This window comes from Syngnathus leptorhynchus, chromosome 14 (genome assembly GCF_054491065.1).
Source record: "Syngnathus leptorhynchus isolate UIUO chromosome 14, UIUO_Slep, whole genome shotgun sequence".
Classification (NCBI taxonomy): domain Eukaryota; kingdom Metazoa; phylum Chordata; class Actinopteri; order Syngnathiformes; family Syngnathidae; genus Syngnathus; species Syngnathus leptorhynchus.
In genome coordinates, this window is record NC_141208.1 from 6,224,238 (window position 1) to 6,242,500 (window position 18,263).

At 44.5% G+C, this 18,263-nt stretch overlaps 3 protein-coding genes across 7 annotated transcripts in view; all 3 read left to right on the forward strand.

Moving 5' to 3' along the window:
* Positions 1-12,666, forward strand: part of LOC147046270 (MAM and LDL-receptor class A domain-containing protein 2) — a 17,165-nt gene extending 4,499 nt beyond the window's left edge. For 2 of the 4 annotated variants that reach the window (XM_085929368.1, XM_085929372.1), the window contains exons 6-51: positions 59-272; positions 347-472; positions 555-679; positions 814-1,051; positions 1,123-1,382; positions 1,500-1,590; positions 1,655-1,795; positions 1,903-2,034; positions 2,099-2,232; positions 2,297-2,465; positions 2,570-2,689; positions 2,829-2,983; positions 3,051-3,146; positions 3,212-3,302; positions 3,378-3,488; positions 3,634-3,736; positions 3,822-3,969; positions 4,043-4,262; positions 4,576-4,693; positions 4,925-5,057; positions 5,139-5,217; positions 5,285-5,440; positions 5,648-5,773; positions 5,941-6,156; positions 6,240-6,359; positions 6,603-6,755; positions 6,862-6,953; positions 7,165-7,332; positions 7,426-7,602; positions 7,681-7,789; positions 8,041-8,163; positions 8,233-8,332; positions 8,474-8,633; positions 8,889-9,009; positions 9,094-9,237; positions 9,429-9,616; positions 9,926-10,091; positions 10,361-10,579; positions 10,637-10,815; positions 10,954-11,191; positions 11,262-11,421; positions 11,496-11,610; positions 11,744-11,864; positions 11,939-12,032; positions 12,113-12,185; positions 12,255-12,666. In XM_085929368.1, the coding sequence (XP_085785494.1) occupies positions 59-272; positions 347-472; positions 555-679; positions 814-1,051; positions 1,123-1,382; positions 1,500-1,590; positions 1,655-1,795; positions 1,903-2,034; positions 2,099-2,232; positions 2,297-2,465; positions 2,570-2,689; positions 2,829-2,983; positions 3,051-3,146; positions 3,212-3,302; positions 3,378-3,488; positions 3,634-3,736; positions 3,822-3,969; positions 4,043-4,262; positions 4,576-4,693; positions 4,925-5,057; positions 5,139-5,217; positions 5,285-5,440; positions 5,648-5,773; positions 5,941-6,156; positions 6,240-6,359; positions 6,603-6,755; positions 6,862-6,953; positions 7,165-7,332; positions 7,426-7,602; positions 7,681-7,789; positions 8,041-8,163; positions 8,233-8,332; positions 8,474-8,633; positions 8,889-9,009; positions 9,094-9,237; positions 9,429-9,616; positions 9,926-10,091; positions 10,361-10,579; positions 10,637-10,815; positions 10,954-11,191; positions 11,262-11,421; positions 11,496-11,610; positions 11,744-11,864; positions 11,939-12,032; positions 12,113-12,185; positions 12,255-12,350 (6,618 nt within the window). In that variant the 3' untranslated portion in view covers positions 12,351-12,666. Of the gene's footprint in view, positions 1-58; positions 273-346; positions 473-554; positions 680-813; positions 1,052-1,122; positions 1,383-1,499; positions 1,591-1,654; positions 1,796-1,902; positions 2,035-2,098; positions 2,233-2,296; positions 2,466-2,569; positions 2,690-2,828; positions 2,984-3,050; positions 3,147-3,211; positions 3,303-3,377; positions 3,489-3,633; positions 3,737-3,821; positions 3,970-4,042; positions 4,263-4,575; positions 4,694-4,924; positions 5,058-5,138; positions 5,218-5,284; positions 5,441-5,647; positions 5,774-5,940; positions 6,157-6,239; positions 6,360-6,602; positions 6,756-6,861; positions 6,954-7,164; positions 7,333-7,425; positions 7,603-7,680; positions 7,790-8,040; positions 8,164-8,232; positions 8,333-8,473; positions 8,634-8,888; positions 9,010-9,093; positions 9,238-9,428; positions 9,617-9,925; positions 10,092-10,360; positions 10,580-10,636; positions 10,816-10,953; positions 11,192-11,261; positions 11,422-11,495; positions 11,611-11,743; positions 11,865-11,938; positions 12,033-12,112; positions 12,186-12,254 lie in introns of those variants that run through there. The other 2 variants (XM_085929370.1, XM_085929371.1) reach the window with 2 other exon arrangements.
* A 143-nt stretch (positions 12,667-12,809) lies between these two features.
* Positions 12,810-15,218, forward strand: LOC147046271 (peptidyl-prolyl cis-trans isomerase FKBP1A-like). Its single transcript, XM_085929393.1, has 4 exons — positions 12,810-12,908; positions 12,989-13,036; positions 14,044-14,156; positions 14,610-15,218. The coding sequence occupies exons 1-4, from the start codon at positions 12,872-12,874 to the stop codon at positions 14,739-14,741; spliced, it is 330 nt and encodes a 109-aa protein (XP_085785519.1). The 5' UTR covers positions 12,810-12,871; the 3' UTR covers positions 14,742-15,218.
* A 570-nt stretch (positions 15,219-15,788) lies between these two features.
* The window catches only part of plxdc2a (plexin domain containing 2a), a 13,535-nt gene continuing 11,060 nt past the window's right edge, over positions 15,789-18,263 (forward strand). For both annotated transcript variants that reach the window (XM_085929292.1, XM_085929291.1), the window contains exons 1-5: positions 15,789-16,018; positions 17,165-17,364; positions 17,530-17,673; positions 17,753-17,822; positions 17,906-18,028. In XM_085929292.1, the coding sequence (XP_085785418.1) occupies positions 15,943-16,018; positions 17,165-17,364; positions 17,530-17,673; positions 17,753-17,822; positions 17,906-18,028 (613 nt within the window). In that variant the 5' untranslated portion in view covers positions 15,789-15,942. The remainder of the gene's footprint in view (positions 16,019-17,164; positions 17,365-17,529; positions 17,674-17,752; positions 17,823-17,905; positions 18,029-18,263) is intronic.

An 18,263-nucleotide genomic window follows, 5' to 3' on the forward strand; every position in this document is an offset into this window, starting at 1 on the left:
ACAGAATAGGGGTGAAGGAAAAATCTCACAGCTACCATTTGACATCTGACCCAAACAGCTCCAGTTTTCCTTCAGTTGTCCTTTCTTTGAATCTCCGGATGTGATGCTGGATGACGTCAGCTTCGACAAGTGCGCAGAGGGAGACGTCCCTCCAGGGTCTGAGAAGCTCTCCTGTGGTTTTGAAAAAGACACATGTTCCTGGTACCATGACTACAGCGCCAGCATCCTGTGGCAACGAGTACACGGGGGACATCAACACCACCAGGGCAACGGTTGGTATGATTAGTTTCCATAGACACATTGCCGCATTGACTTGAACTTGCTGGCTTTCTGCGCTCACCCTCAGGTTCTTACATGCTCATCTCCAGCCAACGTGGCCTTAACGTCTCATCTGCAGCGAGATTGATCGGCTTCGCCGTGGGCCGAGTTATTTGCGTGAGCTTTCGCTACCACATTTATGGCAACAGCATTGGTAGGCATCTCATCCAAAATCATTGATTTGGAATCTCCATTCGACTACAAATCAACGGGGCTGCAACTGTCTTCATCAACAGGGTCACTCAAGTTCATCGTGAGGCGACCTGATCAAGCTGAGGACATTGTGTGGATAAGGAGTGGCACTCAGGGAAACAAATGGAGATTTGCTGATCTTACCTTCTCCAGTGACGAACACATACAGGTTCCTTCTTTTGTACTTGGGGCCTTGCGATATCGAATTCACTGCATGGAGGCTTCTATACGTAGTTGTAACAGCATCAATAAGAACTAAGCATACATTTTTGTCAACTGATGAGGTTTCTCGCAATTCTCCAGTTCATCATTGAAGCAGTGGTGGGTGGTGAGCAAGGCACCATTTCCATAGATGACATCATGGTGTCCAGTAAGGAGAATGGCTCTTGTCCGGCCGAGGGAGAGTGCACCTTCCAGGGCTCCCTCTGCGGTTTGCAGCCCGTTCCGACGGCCGACTTTGGCTGGAGTCGAATCAATGGGACATCCCAGCCTGCCAACTCTTCGGGCCCCCACGCGGACCACACCCTGGGAACAGAGCACGGTTAGAACCCTGGCACTACACGGGATGATGCAAATTCACTTATAAGTCACATATGTCCGTCACACCTCCAGGGTGTTACCTCAGTGCTCAGTTATGGAAACAGCCGCCGAGTTCCAGAGGTCAAATAGAGACCGCGCTGATGGAGCCCACCCCACCTGACGGTGAATGCTTAATGTTCTGGTACTACATGGAGGGTGAAGCTGTGGGCCAACTCAACGTTTATCTTTGGACCACTGACGCTTCCATCAAGCTTTGGAGCAGAAGTGGCAATCAGGGGAGTCGCTGGAGGCATGGACGAGTCTCTTTATTTAACCCCGATACGCCTTATCGGGTAGGCATCGTCAAATGTAGATGGAAAGAAACTGTTTTTTAAAATAATTTTGTTAATAACTTAGTCAAGTGAAAGGTAATTCAAAAAATGTTGGTTCATAATTTGCTGCCATGGCAGGTGATATTTGAAGCAGTGACAGGTGATGGGCGGAGGCGAGACATCGCCATTGATGACATGACTGTTCAGAATGGGGCTTGTCCTCCAGAAGGTTAGTGACGACGCTCAAAATAACATTTTACACAAACACAACAATAATGTTTTGTTTTCTTTAGGTTTTTGTGACTTTGAGATGGACTTGTGTGGTTGGGTGAATAACGCTCCGGCAGAGTCCGGGGTCAGCTGGGACTGGCTCTCCGGAAGCACCGGAGGCCTGTTTGTCCCAAGAAACGACCACACCACAATGTCTGCTCTTGGTAAGAGAGGAAGGTGCCCGAAAAGAGAGAAGACCATAAATTGATGGGGGTTTTTTTTTTTTTCTTTGAGGTTTAAAAAGATTTTCCTTGTTCCCTTGTGGCTTGAGGCCACTTTGTCTTCTACAGGCCCTTCAAGTCCGACAGAGAGGAAGTGGCTCGACTGGAGAGCGAGTGGATGGAGTCTGTAGAGCAAGCCTGTCTTGAGTTCTGGCACCATGCTGAAGGCTGGACAACTAACAGTAAGCCCAACCTCTGTAGTGATGTCCACCTTAGTTTGAGGATGAATACAAATATGGATTTCAGGGCCGTCAGATATAACGCTGAATATATTTGTGAACGAGACCGATGGCCTACGACAGATTTGGACCGCACGTGGGTTCATCAATTCCAGTTGGATCCAAGATAAAGTTGATTACAGTGCATTGGGACCTCACCAGGTAAGCCACCTAAGGCCTAAATAATTCAGTTGAACTTTGTGCATGAACCCTATCCATCCCACAGATTATCATGGAAGCCAGCAGTCCACCCTCCGCGGATTCAAGCTTTTCCCTCGATGATCTCCACATCGTAAGAAACAAATCTTGTCATGATAGTATCCCCAGCACCACCCCGAATCCAGTTACCACCACCGCTACTCCGGACTACGGCGTGCACTGCACTTTTGAACAAGGTGACTGGAGATCTGCTTTCGGCATTGAGCATAACTTTGCTTTATTTGAATTTGATTGTGAGCATACTTGTCCACGTGAATCTAAACACATATTTTGATCATAGGTTTGTGTAACTGGCTCCAAGAGGTTGACGATGATTTCAACTGGACTCTCAGTAGAGGACTGCAAGTGTACCAGCCTTGGGACGGACCTCTCTATGACCACAGTATTGGAAATAACCAAGGTACGCAATGCAAATTTATACATAACGTGCTTTCCTTAATGAATGGGCAAGATACAATGTAACATTTTGTTCAAATAAGAGCAAGCAATATCAACAAGTGGAAATAATCAAGCTTTTGCTTTTATTTTTCATTTCCAAGGATTTTATCTCATTATTAATGGCTCTGGATTCAGTGACAGTAAGCGGGCAAGCCTCTCTGCTGCAGTCAGCCATTTGACATCCAAAATCTGCGTTGGGTTCTGGTATTACATGTTTGGGCCTTCGGTAGCCACCATTGAGCTGCTGGTTAAGACAGTAAGTTGCCTCGTGCAGCCTTCGCCACGCTTGCGACGCGTGAGTCAATATTTTTCTTCTTGAATAGAAATCCTCCAAAGCTTTGGTTTGGACACGCAGAGGGACGCAGAATCCAGAATGGATCAATGCTCAAGTAACCGTCGACATGGAGGAAATGACTCAGGTAAGGATTTAGCTAAAGTGCGGCCATCACAAACGTGACTGATATCCTGTTTTTCCTTTTTACAGGTGATGTTCACCGGCCACAGAAACGACAACAGCGAGGGATTTATTGCGCTTGATGATGTCACCGTGAGCAACGGGGCCTGCAAGAGGCAGAGTACGTGCATACTGCGTTTTCGCAAACAAATTTCAAGTTTGCTTCTCAGCATTCATTTTCTTCACCACTTTTCAGATGTCTGCGGATTTGATTCCGACCAGTGCGGCTTTGAGAATGATGTCAGTCACTTGGGTCGTTGGGGTCGCAAAAGAGGCAATGTCGATCACACTTATGGAACAGTCAATGGTGAGTGGAATCAATAAAACCATAAAGGAGCAGGCAAAGGCCATCACTGCAATAAACAATCATCACGTAATCCGATAACGGTCGCTTCGGGTCAAATTTCTACTCACTGGCAGTTCAGGAAAAGATAACAGCCTCTTTCTTTTAGGTTACTATATGACCGTGCTCATGTCAAATTCTTCCCAACCTGAGGTCGCTCAGCTTTTGTCACCTGTCATCATTTCACCTGTGGAAATGTGTGCACGATTCTGGTGAGTCCGCAGGGCAACCTTTAAGAGCCTTACACACCGCATGTCGCACGGTGTATAGAATTAAATGCTTGTCACGTTCCACCAGGTACCGGATACCCGCCGGGGCATCCAACACACTGTCTGTCCACGTGCGGAGCGGGGAACTGGGTGAGGCCCTTTGGCGGCGGTCTGGTTCGCCCTCTTCCGACTGGGAGGTGGCAGAGGTCACGGTGTTCGGACCGACAAAGTTCAACGTAAGGCCTTGAGAATGATCTTCTTCCATTTTGGTATGATGATGGTGTAGTGGTTCCCTTCTACTCTCCCAAGGTGGTGTTTAGAGCAACCCACGAAGCAGGCGTAGTTTCCACTGTCCAACTAGATGATTTTTCCCTGACGACGGGGGCTTGCGCTCCGATTGTCAACTGTGACTTTGAGTCGGGGCCGTGCAACTGGCTCAACGGGCTCGCTGACGACGGACACGGCTGGGTGCTAGCAAATGGCGGCTTTCGGGGTCCATCTGCAGACCACACCCACGAATCCCCTGAAGGTAGAGCCTCGTTTTGTTTACTCGGATCTTCAAACTGCGAGACTGTTTTCGTAAATGTCATTCCAAAAATACCCTTCGCGTTGATATTGAACGTCAAGTCTCGTGTCGTGGGACCAAAACATGAGCTTGCTGATCTCACCTGAAAAGCCCAAAATGTGCAACAGATGATTAATGTCACGCTGTGTTGCAATGACTTACTCCCAATTTACTGTACATCTTGTGATCACCTCCTCCCTGTACCAAATTAAAGGGTTACGTGGGAGTGTGTGACGATCCAATCAAATGGTGTAAGAATGGAATAATTTGCTTTCAGGTCGTTTCTTGTTGAGCTTATCACCACACACCAGCGCCAACGTGGTTCGCATAGCGTCAGAATGGATCCAGCTCAAAGATGGGCCATCCTGCCTCACGCTGTGGTATAACAAGAACAGGTCAGCAGAAAAGCAAAACCAAGCGCTGAGCTGTGTTTGACATTTGCGAAGACTTCCTCAAATTCCGCACACAATCACGGGCTTCGCTTTGTACAAAGCAACAGAATCTCTGGGTCAGAGTTCAGTGCTTGAACACACTCATATGCACACACACATATATATAAAAATATTCATGTTTCCTAGACTGTTGCAGCAGCTCTATTTTCTCCAACAAAAAATTATGAATTTCAGCGAGTCCGGGACTTTGCGCGTGCTGGTTCACTCGGGCCCGTTGGAGGATGAAGTGATTTTACAGAGAAACAGCAGCACTGAACACCGTTGGATCAACTTCTCTCAAAGTTTAAAGCAAAGCAAACCTTTCCAGGTAGCCCGAACTGGACATTGAAGTGCTGACCTAATTTTGTTTGGTCAAAATGCTGCAGATAAACTCTCGCATTATGTTTAGTTGCTGATCGAAGCACAGACAAACAACGGAGGATTCGTTGCCATAGATGACATCAGTCTAACGTTTGGTCCTTGTCCAGGTACTCACTTACTTGTGTTTATCTTCGTCTCAATATATTTTAACGGAAAGCCAATTTGTCGTTGCAGTGAATGAAACAATTTCGACCTTTGTGGGCTGCACGTTTGAAAACCACACGTGTGGCTGGGAGGACGTCAGCGTCGGCCAGGCTCAGTGGGAAAGAGGAAACAAGGGAACTGGGAATGCTGGACCGTCTGTCGACCACACACTGGGAACGGCGCTTGGTGAGGCCATGCGCTCAATTTCTCCTTTCATTGCCTTTACCAATCTTGTATCTTTAAGGTGGTGCTTCAGAGTTCGATTATGTAAGAATATTCTATGCTCAGAATTGAGTAGTACTGCTGTAATTCTTAAAAATTGTGAAAATATAACAACGGTGTGTCAGACCAGATTTCTAAATGAATTTTGACATCAAATCCTTTTTCTTCCAGGCTGGTACATGGCGGTGACCCCCAACAACGGGGCTCACGTGAGCCCCGCCGCCTTGCAGAGTCCCATCACGAAAGAGGCCAGCGCTGCCTGCATGCTCCACTTCTTCTACAACATGTATGGAGAAGGTGCGTTACAATCATGTGTGCTTCAAATTGCCAACTTTTCTCTTAACTTCTCAATTGTTTTTTTTTCTTCTAAAATTATTATTTTTTTTTTTGAAGACCTGAAAACCTTAGCCTTCACCCTTGGCTTGTTTTAAAACAAAATCCTTCAAACATATATGTTGTTGCAGACATGGAGGAGTTGAAAGTGCTGCTTGGTGAGAGCTCTCGCACCACCGTCCTATGGTGGCAGTCGGGTGGCGGTGCCGATTCGTGGCAACGCGGCGAGGTGTCGCTCGGTAGAAAGCGTCAGGACTTCACCGTCTTCTTTGAAGCCACCCACGCTTTCGACAAACCGGGCCACATTGCCGTTGATGACATTAGCTTCACCAACTGCCAACTGCCAGGTAGTAAGATGATAGACGGTACTGGCACTCTGTGTACTTTTGAAGACAACATGGTCACTGTTCTTGTTTTTTTTTTCTTCCAGAGCCCCAACCTATGTGCCCTGAACATATGTTTACATGCGGTAATAAAGCGTGTGTGGAGAAGAACCAAGTGTGTGACTTCACAGATAACTGTGGCGATTGGACTGATGAGAGCAATTGTGGTAAGATGTCACAAATGGATGAGTGAATAAGTGAGTGGGGCTTTTGTAATCTTAAATCAGAAATTACATATAGTAAACAATATTTTATTTATTTATTCTCTCATTCAATCATTCATTCAAAGGGGGGTTTGCGCCATTGTGGACGTGAACACAGCCAACCTGATTTACAGGCGATTGAAGCGGTTGACTTTTCTGTCCATATTTGTCATTCACAAGCACTTTTCTCATTTGACTCTTAACCAGGTGAGACAGAGCGCTGCAGCTTTGAGCAAGGACTGTGTTCTTGGGCTGAAAGCCACTTGAACTCACCCGGAGCCAGATGGACCCGACGAAAAGGACAAGACGCCTGGCCCGCTGATGGACCCCCCCGGGATCATACTCGCAACAGTGCTGGGGGTGAATGAAAAAGTTGCCACATTATAAGCCTGTTTTGCAAGTCATGAACTGGGGTTTGTTGCCACGGCAACCTGCATTCATGTTTATTCTAATGTTATTTTCTCAGGTCACTATATAACTCCGGGGACTCCTCACACAGAGATGGGACACATATCGGAGATTCTTTCCAAAACGTTACTTCCTAGCTCAAATTGTACGGTGAGTGTCGTTGGAATTCATGTTTCATTTTGTGACCCAAAAAAAACAATTCATTAGAATGACAAATCATTTACACTTTGCATGATGTCCTATGCAGCAAAACTTATTGGCAGCTATGCATTAAACACTTCTTCTTTTCTTATTTTCAATGTTTGCAACTTGATGTTAAAGAGTAATAACGTGAATTGTGCATGACTGTGTGTCGGTGCAGATCCGATTCTTCTACTACAGCCTGCAGGACTCCGCAGGAAAACTTTTTGTGCGTTCCAGGACGTTCGGGTCGGGGACTGACGACACCGAGCTGTGGCTCAGGACGCAATCGCACAATTACGACTGGCAGAGGGCACACTTGGCCTTCTCCTCTCCTGTCAAGTGCAAGGTAAGTGCATGAGAATCCAGCTCATATTATCTCAATGTACACATCTGCTCATGTGATAATTGTATTGTGCGATATGTGATATTCTTGCCTAAGATTGTTTTCAGGTATGAGCAAGGCGATCTTGACAGAGGACACGTCGCACTGGACGACGTGTCCTTCTCCAAGGAATGTGTCTTCGACCCAGACAACAGCCCACTGCCTGACACGTCACCCACTTCGGCCTCTCCCACCACACCTGTAACCTCCATTGCCCCCATTGGTCCATGTCAGGTAGGCTACATCTGACGCCCATGAGATAAAAAAGCATGCAGTGTGTGTGAGTGTATTTTTGGTTTTGTTGCATTGCAGGATAATGAGTTCTATTGTTGGCGTTCAGTGGAGCGAATCTGCATTCTTTCCACTTTAAAGTGCGATTATCGTCCGGACTGCCCCCAGGGGGAAGATGAGGATGGCTGCGGTAAGCTACATTCATCCTTTTTTTTTTTTCTTATACAAATATCACAACATGACATCTGGATCGCATACCTGACTTAAAATATTGGTGTGTTGTAATCAGACGTCAACAAAGTGAATCATAATCGCCTGCTGCGTCTCGTCAAACAGGAAATGGCAGCTACATTGTTGTCGTTCCCGGCTTTGATATTTCTGAGCACGTGACTCGTGGTCTTCCCGGCATCTTTGCTCACTATCGGCCCTCGCGCGTTGCAGGTCCTTGCACATTTGAGAGGGACAGCTGTGGCTGGACAGCCTCCGGCCAAGGACAGAGGAGCTGGCGTAGGCAGAAGGCCGGCAGCGGCGCTTGGCCGCCCACCGATCACACTAATCACACAGGTGAAGGCCCATTAGGAGACAACTTGTGAGCTCTGAGTCAGAGTTGACACTGTTTTTCTGGTTTCTCAGGCTTCTTCATGAGTGTCAACTCCAGTCAGGTGTCAGGGCCAAGCGAGGCCCAACTCCAGAGTCCCCGTCTCCCGCCCTCGTCGCCCTACTGTCAGATTCTGTATGTTCACTGTCATCCATGTTGTTAAATGTTTGTCTGACACCCAGATGGACATGTCAGCCCCCCCCAGGGCAAGTTGCTCAACCCCCTCCCTCCCTTCACAAATCCAACACTTCTTCCTTCCTTCGTTCCTCCGCGCAGGTTTCACTTCCACATCAGCGCCGAGTGTGCTGGCTCACTCAGAGTGCTGACGTGGCAAGCCGATGGAAGTGAAGCAATCTTGTGGTCACGCAGCCGCAAAACCGTCAACCACTGGACGCCAGAATCTCTGCCCTTGGGGCCTCACCTGCAACATTATGAGGTGCCCAACTCATGAACGTGACTTCTTCTCCCAACTTGTCTTGCATTCAAATATTGTGAATCACTGACACACATTTAATTCGCTCAATTACAGCACACATATTTTTAAAAGAATCAGCCTTAACATAAAAGTTCCACCTGCACAATCAAACAATGAATGAATGACAAAAGCTCCAATTGTGGCTTTCTTATCTTTCACAGCTTAATATGCAACCCTCAAATCAAGTCGTGTATGAATCATCACTTTTTTTTCTAGGTTAGATTTAGTAGCTGGAATAATGGCACGAAGAGAGACGCTGCCTTTGCCATTGAAAAGTGCATTGTCGCCGTGGACGACATCTCCTTTCTTAACTGCGACCAATCTTTCCATCCCCCAGGTAAACGACACTCTGAGTCCTTATCTTGAAACACGCAGGTGGAGTCTTGAGTTTATTTTTATTTTTTTGCCACCTACCCCTTAGTCCTCTCCGCTTTCGATTGCACTTTTGAAGACGGCCTTTGCCTTTGGACGCAGGCGGCCGATGAGCAGCTGGACTGGCTCAGTGGCTCGGGTCCAACTGAGACACCCAACACTGGCCCTGCGGGGGACCACACTACGGGAAAAGGTGATTTTGACACCATAGGCAAACATTAGTGCTCATGAGCCACATTTGCTTTTTTTTTTTTTAAAATAGTCCAGATGAAGTTCTCAACAAAAAGCATTCGGTGTCATGAAAGAAGCGCCACCTGCATAAAATGGAATACCGCCCTGATCTCATCTCATATGCACTTCATCGTTGTTATTGTTGTGCCACAGGAAAGTACATCTACATCGAGAGCTCCTTTCCAAGCGCAAAGAGTCATGTCGCCCAGCTCAAGTCTGCACTGCTACCACCTGCAGTTCAACAGGGATACTGCTTCAAGTTCTGGTACCATATGTTCGGAGCCACCGTGGGTTCTTTGCGAGTGTTCCTACTGACGTCCGAGTCGACGGAGAAAACACTGGTAAAAACCACACAGTTTCATTGTATTTTGCTTTTCTTGACTTTTTACACAACTTCAATGGTTTGTACATCGACATCACAAATCTCAGCTTTTTATTTGTTGACATGTATGACTTCCCTGTCCTGCGGTGGGGATTGAGAAATATTCCGAACTCTCCCATGGACTCTCTCCGCGTTATGCTTTTATCACGGTTGCGAAACAGCCGCATTACAAAAGAGCTGCGATTTGTGCTCTGTGCAGTTTTGTTGCACAAATCGCTCCTCACATCCTCATTGCAAGGAGTGACTCAGCCCTCTGGCTTTCCTGTAGGTGTGGCAAAAATCAGGAAACCAAGGGGACGAGTGGTGGCTGGCGCAAAGTCACGTGACCCTGAAGCGGGTCCACCAGGTGATCGTGGAGGCGAGCGTGGGAGGCGAGGCAGGCGACATCGCCGTCGATGACATCTCGCTCGTCCCCGGGGCATGCCCCGCCTCTGGTGATAATTTTGCCAACTCCTTTGATATTTTAATTACTGACGCCACAAAGTGCAGAATGCATCAATTAAGTCATTAAATAAATTGAGTGAAGGAACTTTGAAGGGGATATACAACATACCTATTGCTGCAGTTATGCAGTGGTTTAAACTAAGTACTGAATTAAAATAACTCAAAACTCAGCAAACAAACAAAAAAACTACACTGAAATATCCAAAATGATGATAACCATATACTGTCTGTAAAAATTAACATAAAATGTCTTTTGTAGATGTGTGTGATTTTGAGGAGGGCAGCTGCAACTGGCAACAGCTGAGCACCGATGACGCCGACTGGATCCGACATTCAGGCGCCACCCCGAACCCCAACACGGGCCCCGATAGTGACCACACCACCAACTCGCCCGTGGGCCACTACTACTACCTGCCCTCTTCCAACCAGGACGTCCTTGGTCAGACAGCCGTTATGTTGTCACCTGTGTACCTGCCAGGTAAGTCCCTCCTCAGTCTTGGCTCCAAAGTGAGAAACTTAAATTCCACCTTTTTAGAAAAAGGAGCTTGTGTCCAGCTGTGGTACCACATGTACGGCAGAGGTGTTGGCACGCTCAACATTTATCAGCAGAGCGAAGACGGGGTACGAGCTCTGATTTTCTCCCAGGCCGGAGACCAGCGCAGCCTGTGGAGGTTCGCCCAGGCTGCGCTTCTGCCTCGGGTTCAGCCGTACAGGGTGAGTCACGTCATAGATCCAACATACAGGCATACGTATTTGTGTTAAGTCCATTCATTGACTTTTTTACCAAACTGCAGATGATTCAGAGTTAGCCGACTTGGGCCATTGAGCTTAAGGTCCTCCTTTATTTCTCAGCTTGTTGTCGAGGGCGTAAAGGCCGGCCCCACCCAGGAGGGCGACATGGCCTTTGATGATGTCCATGTGTCGGACGCCAAGTGCCCCCCTCACGACACCTGCGACTTTGAGCTCAACATGTGTAGCTGGAGCAATGTTGGCGGAGGAGTGGACCAAGATGACTGGCTCCGCGGCAGTGGAGCTTCCCCGAACCCCAATACGGGACCCGCCGTGGATCACACCACGAACATGCCTCATGGTTGGTCACACAGAGATTTTCCAGATGCGTTGGACACAGCAGGCTTTATAATTTCACCGTCTTCCTTCAGGCTATTATCTCTTTGTGGACAGCTCAGTGGGACAGTGGGGCCATGCCTCCTTCCTCATTAGTGACGTGCTCCAACCGGCCATCAGAGGGCACTGTCTTACATTCTGGTACCACATGTTTGGTCCTGATGTAGGGACCCTTCGAGTCTATGTTAATGACAGGTAGGCGGACCCATTCAGAAGAGCAGCAGCCTGTACAATTAGGTCTACCTCTAATGAATCTTTTTTTTTTCTAGAGAAACGCACGACAGTGGTAATGAGGACGGCAACCAAAAGTGGGTCGAGATTGGAAACAAGGGAGACAAGTGGCTGAAAGCCAGTGTGTTTGTTGAGCATGACAATGCATTCTGGGTAACAATTTGACCTGTTATTTATGAGCACCAGCCATCACTTGCAGCAATGTCGCTAATGTGACCAATGAGTGTTTTTTTCACATAAAGGGTTGTCTGTTCTACTAAAATAATTGTGATGTCTTGTGCCCCAGTTTGTGTTTGTGTATCAGAGGGGGGGGATTGCTGGTGGGGATGTTGCCCTTGATGACATCACCATCTTCCATGGACCCTGCTACTCCGAGCCCACCGTTGACCCTGTTGATGATAAACAAGGTAACACACACACACCACAGGATAAATGTACACACGCAGGCATTTTTTATTTTTATGGTGCTGTCTTTGTGCAGATATGTTGTCTGTGGGCCTTGGCGTGGGTCTGACTCTTGCTGGAGTCGTCATCTTCATTTTCCTTTTTAGACTGAAGAGGAAGCACTGTGCAAAGTATAGCTCATAGAAACATGTATACATGAAAAAAAATACAGATACTGTCTATTTTGATAATGTTTAGTTTTTTTCTGGAGCAGGACATCTGAAAATGACACCGACGTCCTCAGTCAGAACCCTGTGTCTGACCTCTTTTGCTGCAGAAGAGATGTAAGTGATTTGCTAAGAATCTTTGGGATTCTAGAAACCATAATAAGAATAAAATGTGTTTCCTTACAGGTCACAGAGCACGAAAATGTAACTCACATGGCCTTCTTTAACAATCTGTACACTGGCTCTCCAAGTACAACCAACACTGATTCGTCAAGTGCCTAGCATCATCATCCCATCATTTTTTTTTGTTTAGCAGCAAATGAACGAGGACAAGAAATAAGTCTCAGGATAAAAGATAGACCTGTTTTGGTTGTTGTCTTTAACATATGATCCATCTGTTAGTTATTAAGGCAGACTTATTTTAAATCTGTTAAGAGGCATATTAGTATGATTTGCTTTTTCTACTGTATTGGAACAGTTTGTCCCTTTTTTAATATATAAGATGTAATCAAAGAAATCCCTGGTGTGTTTTAAATTATTTCCAACCATTCTTTTTCTATAAATACTGAGCCATAGAGCAGCTGTGTGCCACGCGCTACTTGAGCAATGACAACAGAAAACATCCATCGGGCAAATGATTTGAAAACGTAGTTGCAATTCGTACTCCGGACTCCAGATGGCACTAATGCGTCCACGGAGGCACTGTTAATGCGAAAAGAAGCAGGCCCACCGGAAGCGTCTGCCCACACGGCCACCGCCCCGGCGAAGCATCATAGACAAGGCCCCAGTCACTCTCGCGAACAATGGGTGTTACCGTTGAGAAGTTAAAGGAAGGAAACGGTAAAATATGACGTTTGGTTGTCTTGTTTTCCTCCATTAGGTACGAAGATAACATTAACGTCCGTTTTTTATCTTTTTAGGCGGGAACTGTCCCCAGAAAGGCCAGAAAGTATCCGTGCATTACGTCGGTGAGCTCCTATTGTTTTCGCCACCTCCGCTTCTCGGAAAGATTTTCTTTTACGCTCTATCTGCTTTAGTTCATCGTTGCGTGACAGTGTCTGACTTAAATAAAAATCAATCAAATATTTGTATATTGTTCTTGAAAATTTTTAGTGCTTGGTTTTGAATGGCAAGCGAGCCGTGGCCATTCGTAGGCAGTGTGTCATACTACTGGCATTAACTTAAAATGTACCGCGCGTTTTCATTGAGTGAGACTTGATTTAGTGTTCAGCACTTGGATGTAGTCATTGAGTATTATATTTCGCTATAATGTCTGTCTAAATATTGTATGAATGACTTGCTAACTCGATCTAGTAACCTAATCTGCGCATGTGTGTCTGAGACTGTCTGTCGTGCCCGCCATTTTAGTATAATCACAGACACACCCCTATGAATTGGGTGGGAGGCTAAGCTAGTGGGGGCAAAGGTTTATGAACGGCATGGGAACGGAAATACGGAAAACAGACTGAAATGCAGGCTTTATCTGTAGAAAACCGTTTACGACTATTTTGATTAAAGTGGTAATAATGATTATTACTAACAATTATTCATTGTCGTGATTTTTTTTTAATCAACAAATATCTTGGGCTTCCAGTGCAAAATGCAACTTTACATCAGAATAAATAATATATGATAAAAAATACAGACCATTTTAATATGCCCAGAGCTACTGTTAACTGAATTAATATGCTGCTACAGATTACATTCACAAATTCAGACATGTCGATCCCTTCCGATGCGCCTCATCTTCGACGTTTGCTGTACTTCATTACTCTCTGGTGGTTGGCGATTGCTGGTTGAGAAAGTGCTTGAGATGTGCAGCACAGTTTGTATTTTCAATGTCCTTGAGTTTTGACTGTAGTAAATCAAAGTGCTGTTGCTGTAGAAGTTGCAATCCGGTGAGACATTGGATGCCGACTGCAACCACGTCTCTCTTTAAAGGTGGACCTTGAATGTTGTCGTCATTGTGATACAGGAACACTGACAAACGGCACGAAGTTTGACTCCTCCCGGGACAGAGGGAAGCCCTTCAATTTTAAGATTGGCCATGGTGAGGTCATTCGTGGCTGGGATGAAGGTGTAGCTCAGGTAAGAAAAAAAGGTCGTGTTAGATTTGATCTGATTGCATTGTGGAAGTTCTTTTTATGTTTATTTTCACTGGATCAATAATGTGTTCGACTATATACGGTTATCAATTATATTTTCTATAGTGCTTATTTTGATTATAGTTGTAGGTGAACTCTAAATCACTGTAATGTCTGTAAGATGGCAGCGTTGCATCGTTTTGGACTTGAGTGCCACTCAGTTGACATGTACTGCATCAAGCGATGACAATTACAGTTCATGGATTTGAAGCAACAACATGGCTGTTGCTTTTCCTTACGAAAGTCCACTTAGCATAGTGCAAAATGACATGCTAATGATTAGCATAAGAACACATGTCGAACATACTATCTAACTCATTTAAGTGATTAAGTACATTAATTTCGTCTACAAGGGTAAATTCCTGTTATGTTAAAGATAGTCCGTTTTATATTCCAGATGAGAAAGGGGGAAGTGGCGCGCTTGACCTGCACACCGGACTATGCGTACGGCAGCGACGGTTATCCTCCTGTCATCCCGGCCAATGCCACTCTGATATTTGAAGTGGAACTCATCGATTTCCGCAGTTGAATGTTTGTGGCTGCATTTTATCCCCTCCCCTCACTTTGACCTCATCGCAAATGAAGATGCTGTCAGGGGTATTTAGAATCATCTTCTCGTTTTCCTCCCACACCTTTTTAATCCGACGGCAATGATTATTCTGTTTGTTAGCTGGATAATGTAGTGGAGCTGGGCTTGTATTTAAATTTGACTCAACACTCAGGTGCCCATCCAAGCAGTGTGCTGTACCATGAGCAACTCTTGTCATTCCACAGTGCCATCAATTAGTGGTAGATTAACGCCAAATGCATTTTGACAGCTTTGGCACACATGCAAAAACAAAACTGAAAACGCATAAAAATTATGTAGGCCTCTGACTGAAGCACCGCTCGTGTCCTACCTGGAACTCAAGTGTCCTTGTGATCACATTGCGCTTTTAGTTCCTCTGCAGGCAACCTGGAGTAGTCCCACACTTGTGTTCTTGCATTAAAAATGAGTTCACCTTAAGGATGCCTCCGTTGTTGTCATTCAGGGGGAAGGGGCTATAATAACCATTTAATGATAAAAAAAATTGCAACTTTATAAAAACTTTTTTTCAAACATACTTAATCTTTGGTATACTTTTTTCCAGGATAACAGGATAAGTGGTGGGGATGATGGATAAATTCTTGTGAAATATGACATCTTTCATCAGTAATGTACCCTTATTTTTTTTCTGAAAATGACCTACAAAATATGACTCAAATACGTAAACTTCCTATACTACGTGACAGTACACAGCTTTGCTGTATTGCCACCTAGTGGCTAAAAACAAGATTACAGTTGGCGCTCAACTCGTTACCTTTAGAACAGCTGGGAATTTTCAAACTTTTTTTAAAACTACGCCAACATGGATTTTCCTGCGTTAAATTGTTGCTTATTAATCAAAGTTTTTAAACAATCAAGTATGAAAAACAAAACGTAACAGGGTTTTGTAATGAGACAAGACAAACTTCTACTTTTGGGCGAAAATAAGTGTTTACTTTTCCAACAGTCCATGAAGATGTGGACCTCACGTTGCCCTAGTCGTCACTGGGCTTGATTAGAGTGGCGGACAGCTGGTTCGTCGCCAGTTTGCAAGTCTTGGCAGTTTAAACAACACGCAGAGAAATTGTCTTCCTCGTCCGGAATTTAAACTTGACATTGAAATATAGTTTGATAAATAATTAGCACCTTTAGTTAGAAGAAATTAATGAAGACGCTTCGTGTTATTACGGGACTGCTGGTTGTTTTCCAGCTTCCAATCACTCACGGAGGTTTTACTGATGGTAAGTCAAACTCTTTTATTTATTTGTGTGTATATATGTGTCTGTATTTATACATATGTATATGTTGTAATTTTTTAAATGTAAAATCTTTGCATAATGTGCAGAGTCTAAATGTAAATTTATTTCAAGAAAGTATAGTCAAACGATTAAAAAAAATCGAAATGTAATGTAAAAAGTCAATATCGTTTTTTAATATTAAATACACAATACACAACTATATCTCTGATAAGATTTTTGGCAATTTTTTTCAATTATTCTTGGTGTTTTTTGATCAATTCATATATATATATATATATATATACATACATACATACATACACATACACACACACACACAATATATATAATATATATAAAAATATATATAATTTAGTATATAATATATATATATTTTGATCATCTCATATATATATATATATATATATATATATATATATATATATATATATATATATATATATATATATATATATATATATATATATACACACACACAAAATATATATATATATAATATATATATTTTTGTGTGTGTGTGTATATATATATATATATATATATATATATATACTAAAATCAACCATTATATGCATATAATATAGAAAAGTCTTCTAATGTGTCCTGTTTTCCTGCAAGCGTCCATGTCACAGTGTAATGCAAGTATGTCCACAAACAGTAGCTCATTGATTTTAGCTTGTGACAAACCCACAACCTGAGCAGCAGCTGCTCCAGCTTCTGCAGCGGCTGTAGCACCCATGGGTGCCCCGCTTTGCTGGTGTGAAGAATGTGCGGAGGCTGCCTTCTTCACCCTGGCCTGTGAAGAGCAAAGTGAGTCACCAGCAGCGGCGTGACGGCCATGAGTGAAACATGTTGGCCTCTGCGTGAACGATGCCTTCATGGACCACGGTGGTGCCCTGGTATAGGAGTGGATTGACTCTGAAATTTCTTAATAGATCTGTTTTGCTTGGGCGTCAGAACATTTGAACACAAAGGGTGTGACGTCATATTTTTTATCCTTTGTGAAAAAAAAAAAATGAATACCATATCAATGAGTTGAGTGTGTGACTGAGTGTTTTGAGGTTTAGTTCTCGCTGCATTTGTAAAACGCACACAAATCACAGTAATGTCTTGTGTTTGCACTCTCAGGTTTGAGCCACATACAATCAAATGGCATGGAAAATTCCCCCGAGAGTGACAAGAAGGGAAAAAGGTGGCCGCCCAGGCTGACGTTCGAGGCCCCCGGCTGGGCGGCGGATCCCAGGGGCCTCTACAGGGACCGCCATCGCCCGGATGAGTCGGACGCTGACCTGTTGGAGGAGGGGCACGACAACTCTGCGCAGATTGTGGTTAGACACCCCCCCTGCAATACTTAAGCCACTGTACAAAAAGTACAATGACAACAAGAGATCAGAAAGTCAAGCTGGCATGTTTAGGCAATTCTGAAGTCTCATTTAAGATATTTGGCATTTCTTTCAATAATAAAAAAAAAAATGGTTTGACATTTGGGGCAGAACATGGATCACGTCTACTACACGTCCAAAATTGTCGGTCCCGGGGACACGGGAGGTGCAGACGCCTGGGTCGACACGGAGCGGGCCAACAAGAACCAGTGGAAGACTCACGGCTTCTTGTCGAGCACGCACCGCCAAGCTGAGGTATCACATCACCATCATGGTCGTCATCATCTTCCACGTAACATAGTGTAAATATTTTTGACACTTGAATCTCTTCCAGAGAGTCAATCTTTCCTTTGCTTTTCCCTTCTACGGGCACATGCTGAAGGAAGTCACCGTGGCAACCGGAGGTGAGTACATTCACACTCCCTGGCTGATTCTTGGTTACACCGGCTGTTCGGAGTACAATCAAGTGTATATTTTCCCTGGGCAGGCTTTATTTACACGGGAGATATCATCCACCGCTTGCTCACGGCCACTCAGTACATCGCGCCGCTCATGGCCGACTTTGACCCCAGCCTCTCCGGCAACTCCTCCGTCTTTTACTTTGATAATGGTGAGAAGATCATTTTATCATATCAATCTAGTATTTGATCGGAAAGAAATATTCTTTTTCTTTTGATTTTACATCGAAAACTATTTTTGAAATATTTTTCATTTTAATTTACATTTTACTGAATTTATTTTTGATGGAAAACAATTTTAAGAAATACATATTAGGTTTTAGCGTTCATATTTCATTTAAAAATTGAATAAATCTTTAATTGTTTATTATTTACCTGAAAAAGCTT